The sequence below is a fragment of the Pristis pectinata genome, chromosome 19 (assembly GCF_009764475.1).
Source record: "Pristis pectinata isolate sPriPec2 chromosome 19, sPriPec2.1.pri, whole genome shotgun sequence".
Lineage (NCBI taxonomy): Eukaryota > Metazoa > Chordata > Chondrichthyes > Rhinopristiformes > Pristidae > Pristis > Pristis pectinata.
Genome location: NC_067423.1, coordinates 16,618,998 through 16,631,724, shown reverse-complemented (window position 1 = coordinate 16,631,724; position 12,727 = coordinate 16,618,998). Strand labels below are relative to the sequence as shown.

The 12,727-nt window shown below is 41.2% G+C and overlaps 1 protein-coding gene across 5 annotated transcripts in view; it reads left to right on the top strand.

Moving 5' to 3' along the window:
* The window catches only part of shank3a (SH3 and multiple ankyrin repeat domains 3a), an 813,035-nt gene that overhangs the window by 652,947 nt on the left and 147,361 nt on the right, over positions 1-12,727 (top strand). For all 5 annotated transcript variants that reach the window (XM_052034272.1, XM_052034268.1, XM_052034267.1 and 2 more), the window contains one exon: positions 8,648-8,772. In XM_052034272.1, the coding sequence (XP_051890232.1) occupies positions 8,648-8,772 (125 nt within the window). The remainder of the gene's footprint in view (positions 1-8,647; positions 8,773-12,727) is intronic.

Genomic DNA, 12,727 nt, shown 5'->3' with positions numbered 1-12,727 from the left:
CAAGTTAAAGTCCTACATTGGGAGAAGGCTAATTTCAATGACATCAGATATGAACTCTTAAAAGTTGATTGGGAGAGTTAAAAGGACATTTGACAAGTGGGGGGCTTTAACAGTGAGACAGGAGGAGGTCAGCCAGCACGTCCCTGTTAGAATGAAGGGCAAGATTAAGGAACTTTGATTGATGAAGGCTATTGAGAGTCCGGTCAGGAAAAAGAAGGTTTAAGCAGCTGGGATCAAGCGAGTTCCTTGAGGAGTCTAAAGGAAGTAGGAGTACAGTCAAGAAGGAAATTAGGAGGGCAAAACGGGAACATGAGATACTCCTGGCAGATAATGTAAAGGAGAATCCTAAAAGGTTCGAAATATTAACAGGGTAGCTTGGATAAGAATAAGTCCCCGGAAAGATCAGTGTGGTATACTATGTGTGGGGCTATGGGAAATGGATAGGATCGGATAGGATCTTAAATGAATGCTTCTTATCTTATTTACCATGGAGAAGGATAAGGATGCTAGTGAGTTCATGCAATGGAGCCGTGAAATCCTGGAGCATTGCAACGTTACAAAGAAGGAGGTGTTGGAGGCCTTGAAATGCTGAAAGGTGGATAAATCCTCTGGGCCTGGCCAGGTGTAACCCTAGATGTTATAGGAAGTAAGGGAGGAGATGCTGTGGCCCTGACAGAGATTTTTGTATCTTCGTTAGCCACAGGTAAGGTACCAGAAGACTAGATGATATCTAATGGTGTGTCTTTATTTAAGAAGGGCACTGAGGTTAAGCCAGGGAACTACAGGTCATCGAGTCTTGCATCAGTGGTGGGAATGTTATTGGAAGGGCTTCTGAGAAACTGGATTTATGTGCATTTGGAAAGGAACAGAAGGCTGATAAGGGATAGTCAGCATTGCTTTGTGCATGGGAAATCATGCCTCACAAATTTGAGTTTTTTGAAGAGGTGACCAAGAGGATTGATGATGACAGGGTGATAGACGTTGTCTATATGGACTCTGGTAGGGCCTTTGACAAGGTCCCGCACAGCAGGCTGGTCTGGAAGGTTAGAACACATGGGATCCAGGGTGAGCTGACCTTTTGAACACAAAATTGGCTTGGTGGTAAGAAGCAGAGGGTGATAGTGGAGGGTTGTTTTTTCAGAATGGAGGCCTGTGACCAGCACTGTGCCACAGGATCAGTGCTGAGTCCTTTGTTATTTGTCATATATAGTAATGATTTGGATGACAATGTGGATTGTATGATTAGTAAGTTTTTAGATGACACCAAAATTGGTGGTATGGGGGACAGCGAAGAAAGTTGTCTAAGGTTAGAACAGGATCTAGATCAACTGAGAAAGTGGGCAAGGGAATAACAGATGGAATTTAGCTTGGGCAAGTGCAAAGCGATGTATTTTTGGAAGTTAAACCAGGGCAGAACACATACAAGGAATGGGCAGGGCCCTCTGCATTGTTGTTGAATAGAGAGGCCTTGGAGTACAAGTACATGGTTACCTGAAAGTGGCAACACTGGTAGAGGATGTGGTGAAGAAGACGTTTGCCTTCATTTGCTGTGGCACTGAGTGTAGGAGTTGGGATATTGTGTTACAGTTGTGCAGATCATTGGTTAGATGGCCCTTGGAGTATTATGAGCAGTTCTGATCGCCACACTACAGGAAAGATGTGACAAAGCTGGAGATGGTGCAGAAAAGATTCACAAGGATGTTGCCTGGACTGAATTATAAGGAGAGGTTAGATATGTTGGGTCTGTTTTCCCTGGAGCAGTGAAGGCTGAGGAGTGACAGGATAAGTGGTATATAAAATTATCAGAGCCATAGATAGGTTAGATAGCAACAGTCTGTTTTTCATGGTGGGAAAGTCTAAGACTAGAGGCAGGAACAGTAACAGCATTTAAGAGGCATTGGACAAGTACTTGAATAAGCAAGGCATAGAGGGATAGGGAATTAATGCAGGCAAGTGGGATTAGTATAGATAGACATGATGGTCAGCATAGATGTGCTGTGCTTAAAGGCTTGTTTCTATATTGTTCAGCTCAACAACTCTATGATATGTTTCCAAGCCAGGATTACAGTCAGGAAATCAGAGAACTGTAAATCAGACTAACATCTGTTGTCAGAAAATAATGATTGGAAAATTTAATTTGATCAGAAAGGATGTAAATTAATTTATATAGGATAAGTTATTTTTGACAAACCTACCTGAATAGTTTGGGGAATTCCCCAAATGATATGGGGAAATTCAATAGATGTTGATTATATGAGCTTTCAGATGACATTAGATAGTTTCCAATAACAGCTTAGCTGAAGTTGAAGCCTGTGGAATGGAAAGCAAATTATTGACTTGGCCAGGAAATTGGCTGACTTGCAGGGGGCAGAGTAGAAAAAGTGGGCAGGAACTACAATTGGCACAATGATACCAGCAATGCCCTGCATGGATCTGCATTGGCATTGCAACTATTCTACATTTTTACAAATGACTTCAGTGACAAGACAGTAAGCCCCGTGCCCAGTTTTTTCATGGCACAAAGCTCAGTGTTAGAAAAGGTATTGTGTTACATTGAGGTATTAATAGACTGGTTAAAACACTAGAAAACAGATTTCATTGTAGAGAAATGTAAAGTTATCCACCTTGAACCTAAATAGGATAGAAGGATAAAGTATTTTTTACGTGTGAAAGGTCAAAAAGGCTTAGGAGCCTATGTATATTGATATTAAAATATCATGGACAGGTGCTGACAATAAACCAGAGACTACTGGATGCTGACTTAAAGGACTAGAATATGAAGGAGTAGAAGTTACAGTTGGACCATAAGATAGAGAAGCAGAATTAGGCCATTTGGCCTTCCGAGTCTGCTCCACTATTCAATCATGGCTGATTTTTTCAACCCCATTCTGTTGCTTTCTCCCTATAGCCCTGATCCCCTTTGCCAATCAAGAACCTATCAATCTGCCTTAAATACACCAAATGATTTGGCCTGCATAGCCCTCTGTGGTAACAAATTCACAGATTCACCACCCTTTAGTTGAAGAAATTCCTCCTCGTGTCAGTTTTAAAGGGACATCCCTTTATTCCTCTCCACATCCACTCTATCCAGGCCTTTCAGTTTCCAGTAGGTTTCAATGAGATCCCCTCCCCACCCTCATCCTTCTGAACTCCATTGAGAACAGGCCCAGAGCCATCAAACCCTCCTCATACATTAATTAAGCCTTTCATTCCTGTGATCATTCTTGTGAAGCTCCTCTGGACCCTCTCCAGGGCCAGCACATGTTTCCTTAAATATGGGGCCCAAAATTGCACTCAATATTCCAAATGTTGTGTGACCAATGCCTTATAAGGCCTCAGCAGTACATCCTTGCTTTTATATTCTAGTCCTCTCGAAATGTATGCTGATATTGCTTTTGCCTTCTTCACTGCTGACTCAACATACAAGTTAACCTTAATGGAATCCTGAACTATGACTCCCAAGTCCCTTTGCACTTCCGATTTCTGAATTCTCTCCCCATTTAGAAGATAGTCTAAACGTTTATTCTTCTTACCAAAGTGCATAACCCCACACTTCCCTACGCTGTATTCCATCTGCCACTTCTTTGCCCACTCTCCCAACCTGTCCAAGTCCCTCTGCAGACTCCCTGCCTCTGCGACATTACCTGTCCATCCACCTATCTTGGTAACATCTGCAGACTTGGCCACAATGCCATCAGTTCCTTCATCCAGATCATTAACATATAAAGTGAAAAGTTGCTGTCCCAACACTGACCCCTGCGGATCTCCACTAGTCACCATCAGCCATCCTGAAAAGGACCCCTTTATCCCCACTCTGACTTCTGTCAGTCAGCCAATCTTCTATCTATGCTAGTACCCTGCCTCCAACACCATGAGCTCTTAACTTGTTTAGGAGCCTTGTGTGTGGCACCTTGTCAAAGGCCTTTTGAAAATCCAAGTAAATAACATCCACCTACTGTCCTTTGTCTAACCTGCTGGTTACCTCCTCAGAGAATTCTAGCAGATTTATCAGGCAAGATAATCGCCTTAATGAAACTGTGCGGACTTCACCGTATTTTATCATGTACTTCTGAGTATTCTTAATCATCCTTAATGATGGACTCTACAATCTTACCAGTCACTGAGGGCAGGCTAACTAGCCCATAATTTCCTGTCTTTTGCCTCCTTCCCTTCTTAAACAGGGGTGTCACATCTGCAATTTTCCAGTCCTCTGGGACCCTCCCTTACTCCAGTGATTCTTGCAAGATCACCACTAGTGCCTCCACAATCTCTTCAGCTGCATAAAGTTCTGGTTGAACCACACATAAAGCACTGCAAATAATTCTGGACACCACACTTAAGGAAACATTCCTTCACCACATTGACTTCGAAGGTTTAGGTGAATAGGCTACTGGTGCTTACTGCTAGCCTGACAGTTGACAGCAATGTCTCACAAATAATTAAAAATTGTACTTGGAGGATTTACAGCATAGATTTTCATGTGTTAAACCCAGATTGTGTGCATTGAAATAGACAAATTCATGTTTTATTTCTGGAATTTAGAGAGTTAAGGAGTGAGTTTAGCATTTTCAAGATATAAAGGAGAAAATTGAATGGATATTTCTGCTGGCTGGGGAATCTTGATCTAGGCTTCATAATCTAAAAATTACAACCAGGCTTTTCATAAGTGAAGATAGGAAACATTTCTGTATTGCAAAAGTTGGTGGAGGTGTGGGACACCATTTTGCAAGTGGATGCTAGGTAATTTTTCTCATTTTTAAATCAGATGATATGCTTTTGTTAACCAATGGCATTAATGGGTCTGGAGCAAAGATTGATATGTGGACCGAGATTATAAGTCAGCCACGATCTTATTGCAAGACAAAACAGGCTTGAGGACTGAATGCCCTACTATTCATATGTTTCTGCAAAACACTGCTATAGCAGTTTAAGTGTAATTGCTTGCCTGATATTTATTTCTGTTTCTGAGCCATGTGCTTAAAAAATCTTTGGAAGCAGCCTAAGTGACTGTAGAATTTTAAACCTTTGAAGGATGGTATTCCAGTGAAGGTCAAGACATTTCAATCACTTTTATTCTTTTACAGACTTCCAACTATGGTAACCCCTTGTGCTTTTTATTGTAATCTTGAACAGTATATGTGACATCAAAGAAGCCAAGTACGTCTTTTTGCAGTGATTATCGGAATTGATGGGTCAACTCATTTTGTATGTGGTTAAATGAGATTCTAACCTCTGTTAGTCTTGTGGATCAGAAGTTTCTTTCTTGTTGTCCATCAGTTTGTGGGTAGTTTTCCCCATGTTCTAGCCAACCTTCAACCATTAGTTAATACATCCAAACATAATTCTTCCTTATTGACTACAAGACAGCAATGATGATACTTAGAAAGTAATTTGCTGGAAAGGAGGAGCACAGTGGAATTTCCAGTGGATAGGAGAGGCACTATGTCAATGAAAATATTTTCCAAAAGAAGTCAAATATGCTCTGTTCCAACATGACATGTTTTCCACACTATCAGTTAAAAAAAAAGCTGCAGAATTTTATAATGGAGGTATTATAGGGGATTTGTATGGGTGAGAGAGAATATGGTTTGAAGAACAAATGGGGAGCTCAAATTAGGAGGATGCTGGGGCCTGGGATTTGTTTAGGAAAGAAGTGGATGATGTAAGGTGATGTTATCATTGTGGCAAAATGTGAGTAAAGGAATTGTGCCCAACCGTTAATGCGATGAAAGCAATAGAACCCCGAATTAAAATAGGATTGTACATGTGAAATAGTGCTGAGAATGGGTGATTGGAATGAGCCAGGTGTTTGAATTAGTCGTGTTATTTTTGTATCTTGTATCTTGTATTGGTTGGTTGTGTGGTGTCTCAACACCAATCTCCCACTCAACGTCAGCAAGACCAAGGAATTGATTATGGACTTCAGGAAGGGGAAGTCGGGAGAACACACACCAGTCTTCATTGAGGAGTCAGCGGTGGAAAGGGTGAGCAGCTTCAAGTTCCCAGGTGTCAACATCAGAGGATCTATCCTGGGCCCAACACATTGATGCAATCACGAAGAAGGCAAACGGTGGCTCTCCTTCATGAGGAGTTTGAAGAATTTGGTATGCCACCAAAGACTCTTGCACATTTCTATAGATGTACGGTGGAGAGCATTCTGACTGGTTGCATCACAGACTGGTATAGAGGATCCAATGTGCAGGATGGAAAGAGGCTCCAGAGGGTTGTAGACTCAGCCAGCTCCATCACAGGCACAACCCTCCCCATCATCGAGGATACCTTCAAGAGCCGGTGCCTCAGGAAGGCGACATCCATGATTAAGGACCCTCAGCATCCAGGACATGCCCTCTTCACGTTACTACCATTGGGGAGGAGATACAGGAGCCTGAAGACCCACACTCAACATTTCAGGAACAGCTTCTTCCCCTCCGTCATCAGATTTCTGAAAGGTCCATGAACCCATGAACTCTACCTCATTATTCCTCTTTTGCACTATTTTATTTATTTATTTTTGGTAACTTATAGAAATTTTTATGTCTTGCACTGTACTGCTGCCGCAAAACAACAAATTTCACAACATATGTCAGTGATAATAAACCTGATTCTGATTCTCTTCCTTGCAAAAGAGCATGGAGTAGTTAAAGAATTAATAATCTCAATGGCCATGATGAGACTAAGGTCATCTTTGTTCCCGTTGATAGATGTGTTAGTGTAGAGCTCAGTGCTGGGGATTTCCACAGCCCATACAATGAGTTGTGGACACACACACGTGCACAGGCACACACACGCGCATGCGCACGTGCGCACACACCTCGGATGGAAATATCTTGTTGAATATCAGCCTAGAATTGAGAATGGGAAATTTCCACATGGTAGCATAGTGGTTAAGTTACTGGATGATTATTTGGGGGCTGAACTTATTCATCTAGAGACATAAGTTTATATTCCACCACAGCAGCTAAGGAACCTAAATTCAGTTAAGTAGTTACAGTGATAATGGCTATTTAACTATCCAACTGTCATAACAATCCATTTGGTTCACTAATATCTGTCAGAGTAGAAAATCTGATATTCTGAGGAGTCTAAACGCCATGCCCACGACAAAGTGGATGACTGGTCATTGATCAGTTTTGTTGTGGGTCATACATCAGTAATATTGATTCAGTTGTTCTCTCTCCACTGGCATAGCCTGATCTAGCTTTCACATGTCTTTGTTTTTGTTCTCTCTCATTTTTAACTGCCCTCATTTCACTGTTTTTAACACTCCTTTGTTCATATTGTTTCTAATTTTCTTCATTAACCTATCAGCCAGTAACTTAATCAACAGCTTATGCCCACAACAAACATGGCCTTACCTTATCAGAGGTCTCCCTTTGATCTACTACCACTTCCCCACCATCTCTGCAACTTGAAACTAACTTGTTATTTTTCTCTCTTTCTCATTTCTGACCTGAAACATTAAATGTTGTTATTATTTTTTTTTAAATTGTGGCTGTTTAAAATTGAGGTATGATCATTGCACTGTCTGATGGAAAAGGAGGAGAAAGATGGGCAGAAAGTGGTTTATGATGGAATACAATCTGATCAGGGTAGGCAATTGGCAGACGCAGAGTAGAAAACTACAGAATAAGGAGCAATATCTGGCACAGGAACTAAGAACTGGATTTGAAGTTAGGCCTTCTTTGTAATTTTTTTGTTCTGTTCTGCAACACCAGCAAGTATATATTACCTATTCCAAGGTATTCCAAATGCGTTAATTGCTATCCATTGATTGTGAGACAGGAGTTCATGTAGCAACATTTGAATTGTACCCTTGGCATTATGTAATCTTACTTTATTCTCTACCAAAATGTGTCACATTTCCCTGCATTAAATTTAATCTGCCATATGCTTGCCATTCTAGCAGCCATTTTGTTTTCTCTTGGTCTATCACTATCTTCATCATTCTTTAGTGCATTGCAAGTTTTGGAATATTCCCGGTACACCCAGGTCCAAACCATTAGAATATACCAGGAAAATCAACAATCCCAGTGTCAACCTTTGGGTAACACCACTGCATTCCTGGAGACACAAGAGACTGCAGATGCTGTAATCTGGGGTCTCAACCCAAAATGTCGACCATCCCTCTGCCTCGACAGATGCTGCCTGAATCACAGAGTTCCTCCAGCAGTTTGTTTTTTGCACCACTGCACACCATCCTCCAGCCTGATAGGCAGCTATTTGTCACAACTCCATTTCCTGTCCCAAAGTGAGTTTTGCATCAGCCCTTTAATTTGATGAACTTAAATTTTGCTCACAAGTTTAATATATGGCATTTTATCAAATGCTTTTTCAAAGTCTATATCACATCAACTGAGTTACCTTTATCAATACAGTTACTTCATCAGAAAACTCAACCTAGCTAAGCCTTAAACAAACAAACTTTAAATTATTAATCCATAATTGTCCACGTCTATTAATTTTGTTCCTGATTATCATTTCTAGTATCTTCTCCATCACTGACATTAAACTATCCAGGCTAGAATCGTAAGATAATTCAAATTTAAAGGTTCAGGGGATATATTGGTCATAGAAGGATTCAATGAGAATGAGTGAGAGAATGGGGGTGAGTGTGGGTGATTCATAGAGACTGTTTTTTTTTCTGTAGCTGAGACTCCAATTGAAGAGTTCACTCCCACGCCAGCATTCCCAGCTTTGCAATACCTGGAATCGGTGGACGTGGAGGGAGTGGCATGGAAAGCTGGGCTCAGGACAGGAGACTTCCTGATTGAGGTAATAATGCATTCTTTACTTAAAGGGAAATGGTAATTGAAAACAATTCTTAAGCAAAATTATTTCTACATGGAAAATAACAATAGTGGTAACTGTGTCTATTAATGTTTTGGGGTTTGTAAAATGAGTTGGAAAGCTGAAACGGACAAGTCATCGTCTCCAGTGAAAGCCTGGGTTTATTTTTAGTCCTCTGGGTATTGCATGGATATTTGGCTACTGTCCAGTTAGCCTCGTGTGTTTTCTGGGGTATACATTCTGTTCATGAGCTGTCTTATACGGTACCATGTACACATTCACAATGACCTTGCATTGGCCTTTGATTAATTTATGCCTTAATTTCCAAATTCTCACACTTCTTTCCAAATCTTTTCATAGCCTTTCCCCTATCTAGTTCTGAAATCCACTGCAGCCTAATAAACATACAAGATTTCTGATATTCTAGCCTTTTGATCATCTCTAATGTTAATTGCTCCACTACTAGCAGTTTTCCCTTTGGCTGCCAAGACTACAGATACTGACTTACCATCCTTATACTTCTCTGCTTCTCAATGTTTTTTTTCCTCATTTCATTTTCTAATTGACAAGTACTTAGACCAAGTTTTGGTCATCTCATTCATCTCTTCAGGTGGGTTAGTGTCAAATTTTGTTTGATAAAGTTCCTGTAAAGCATCTTGGGACATTTTGCTGCATCAAACACACAAAAAATATAGCTTCTTTGTGGAAGTGTAAACGTTGGTCTGCAGTTTTGTTAAACAAGTTGCTCTGTTGGCCTGGAGTGTAGCTGCTCTCCTGTCTGATATCCTTCAAGTATTGGGTTGCGTTGGGTTTGGTGTCCTCTCAGCATGAACTTTGTCTGGACTAATAGTCAAGTTATTAAGACTAATAGTTAGGTTATTCAGATGGTATTTTTTCTCTGGTATAAAAGCACAAAATGCTGGAAAACTCAGCAGGTCAGGCCATATTTGTTGGAAGAGAAACAAAGTCAACATATCTGCAATAAGACCCTTCATCAGATCTGGGAAAGGAGAGAAAAGAAAGTCGTAAGGCTGCTGGGAAGGAGGCCCCACCCTCCCTACACCTTAAAGAACCTCTCTTCTCTCCTTCCTAGTTCTGACAAAGGGCCTTTGACCTGAAGAATTAACCCCTTCTCCTCCTGCAGAGACAGCCTGACCTGTGAGTATTTCCAGCATTTTTCAGTTTTTATTTTATGTTTCCAACATTTACAGTTTTTTTGATTGTCATGAATTTTTTCTCCAGTATATTGATATGGAATCTTTCAGTTTTGGAGAGCTGGTGCTGTTGTCTTTCTGTCCTGGAGTATGTGCCTGGGATCCCTCTGCAGTGTGAGACTAGTGCGTTTCTCTGCTGCAATGTGAGAATGGAGTCTCTCAGTATTAGAGAATAATATTGGTGTCTCTGTGTCTCCTGGAGTATGGGTTTGGGGTTGTCCTCTCCTGGACAGCGGATCTGGTGTGCATCTGTCGTGGAGTATGATGCTGGTGACACCAGGTAGCAGATCGTGGGACTGGTGCCCTGCAGTCATGGGTTGTAGGTCTGACGACACCCTATTCTGGCATATGAGGCTTTCCAGAATGTATGGGTGATAACTCTCTGCACCAGTTTTATTCGGGAGTGTCTGGTTTATGTCTTGGGTCCAGGAGTAGGAGGCTGGGTCGGTGCCATTCTGTGCCAGGATGCTGGGTCGGTAGTCCCTTGGTCTGGAGTGTGGGATTGATGAGAACCATGTCCCTCAATGTGAGAATTGTACCTGAGTGTCATAAGAGCTGGTGACTCTCTGTCCAGGAGTGTAGGGCTTGGTGCTTATCCATCCTCGAGTGTGTTGCATGTGCCCTTCTGTCTCCGAGTGCAGGGCTGGTGGCTCTCTGTCCCATTGTGTGGAACTGATGATCTTCTGTCCCAAAATGTGAGGCTCATGCCTTCTGTCCTGGAGTGCGAGTCTATATTCTGTAAGGCTGTGTGGTCCAGAGGAAACTTTGATCGTGTGTCTGAGCTGACATTTGGCCTCTGCAAGATGAAGGCAATTTTGCTGAACCACAACAGCAACTCCTTGGCTAGATGACAATATTGGGGTTGTGAACGGAGTAATACAGGTTCAGAAAGGGTTAGGTTGGAGTGAAGGTAAGGAGCAAAAAGAACTGAGATGATCAATGTTGTGTCAGTATTGCATAATATGATTGTAGTATGACATCTTTATTTCTATATTTACACCTTGTCACAGTAAAGGTCAACATACCATTTGCCTTTCTAATTACTTGCTTTCAGTGACTTGTGTACAAGGGCACTTAGGTCCAATTGAACATAATTATTTCCTAATATATCACCAGTTAAAAATCGCTCTACTGTTTTGTGCTCCAAACTGGATGACCTCACACTTATTTCAAATTCTATTCAATCTACCATGCTTTCCCCACTCATTTTGATTGTCTGTATCCCCTCGAAGCCTCCTTACATCCTTCTCCCTTCGCACAATCTGACCTAGTTTTGCATTATCATTTTATGTGTGCTGGCATTGTTGATCAACATCTTGTGTGGGGCCTAATCGAAAGCCTCCTGAAACTCTCAGTGCACCACATCCACGATTACATCCTCAAAGAGCTCCCCAATTCATTGCCAAACACAAGTGTTAAACTTTAGCCTGTTTCCACCAATTGCCCCACCAAACAGAACGAACTGCCAGTTTTGTCCCTGGTCTCACCCCATCCTGTGAGTACCAGGCTCTGATCCCTCCAGCTCACGCCGCAACACGGGCCAATGTCTTCCTAATCAAAAAAATGTGCAACACCCAGAGTGGTTATTGGTGCCCTTTACTGATCTATTCCAACGGTAAAATGAGTGCTCAAGAATCTTTAGGCATTTGGCTTTGGTGTCTGCCACAAATTCGAATCCCTAGCCACTGACTCAATCTTTTTTCTTGAAGCTGACCCAAACTGTTTACAAATATGATGTCATATTTGACTCCAGGATGACTTTGCAACCACATATTTCCTACATCAACAAGTTCTAGCTCTGCAACATTCTTCAAATCTTCTCCTACTTCCTTATCTGCTGTTGAAACCTCTATCCATGCCTTTGTTCACTCTAGATGGAGTATTCCAATGTCCTCCTGGCCAGCCTCTCATCTTCAACAATTCATAAGCTTGAGCACATTCAAACCTATTGCCTATTTCCTACTTCCTGTCTGTATATCACCTGTGAACTTGTTGACTTCCTCTGATTCCAGATCTAATTTTAAAATTATTATACATGTTCTCAAATCTCTCCATGGCCTTCTGCCTCCCTGTCTCTGAAACTTCCAAGATCTGTGCAGTCATGCAATTCTGACATTTTGCACATGCTTGATTTTAATAACTCTTTGTCCTTGGTAGGCATGCCTTTTGCTACCTAATCCTAAACTCTTGAAATCCTGCCTTAAACCTCTCCACTCCCCTTCAGACATTCCTTAAAACCTATATTTATTTACCAAATTTTTGTCATCCGGCCTCACATTACTTTACAGTTTAGGTACCCAATTTTAATTGATAATGCTTCTGTGAAGGAAGTTTTAGAAATAACCAGTCCTGAAGAAGGGTCTCGACCCAAAACATTGACTGTTTATTTCCCTCCATAGATGCTGCCTGACCTGCTGAGTTCTTCCAGCATTTTGTGAGTGTTATTTTAGAAATATAGGTTTTGTTGTTTATGGTATAATGGGACATGTATAATAATTCATAATAATAGGGATCCCTGATATAAAAGTGCAGAACAACAATGAGCATCTATAGTGCTCTAAGGATACAAACCAAAGTTTGAGTGTGGATGTTGAGTGAAAATAAGATGGTGCTAGGGAGGGAGATGTTATTATATCTGGTTGAATAACTGAGCATTGCTCACAACTGGGTGGTAGAAATGAATGCAAGAACAAACTGTATTCACAGTTAATTATTTAATTACAGTT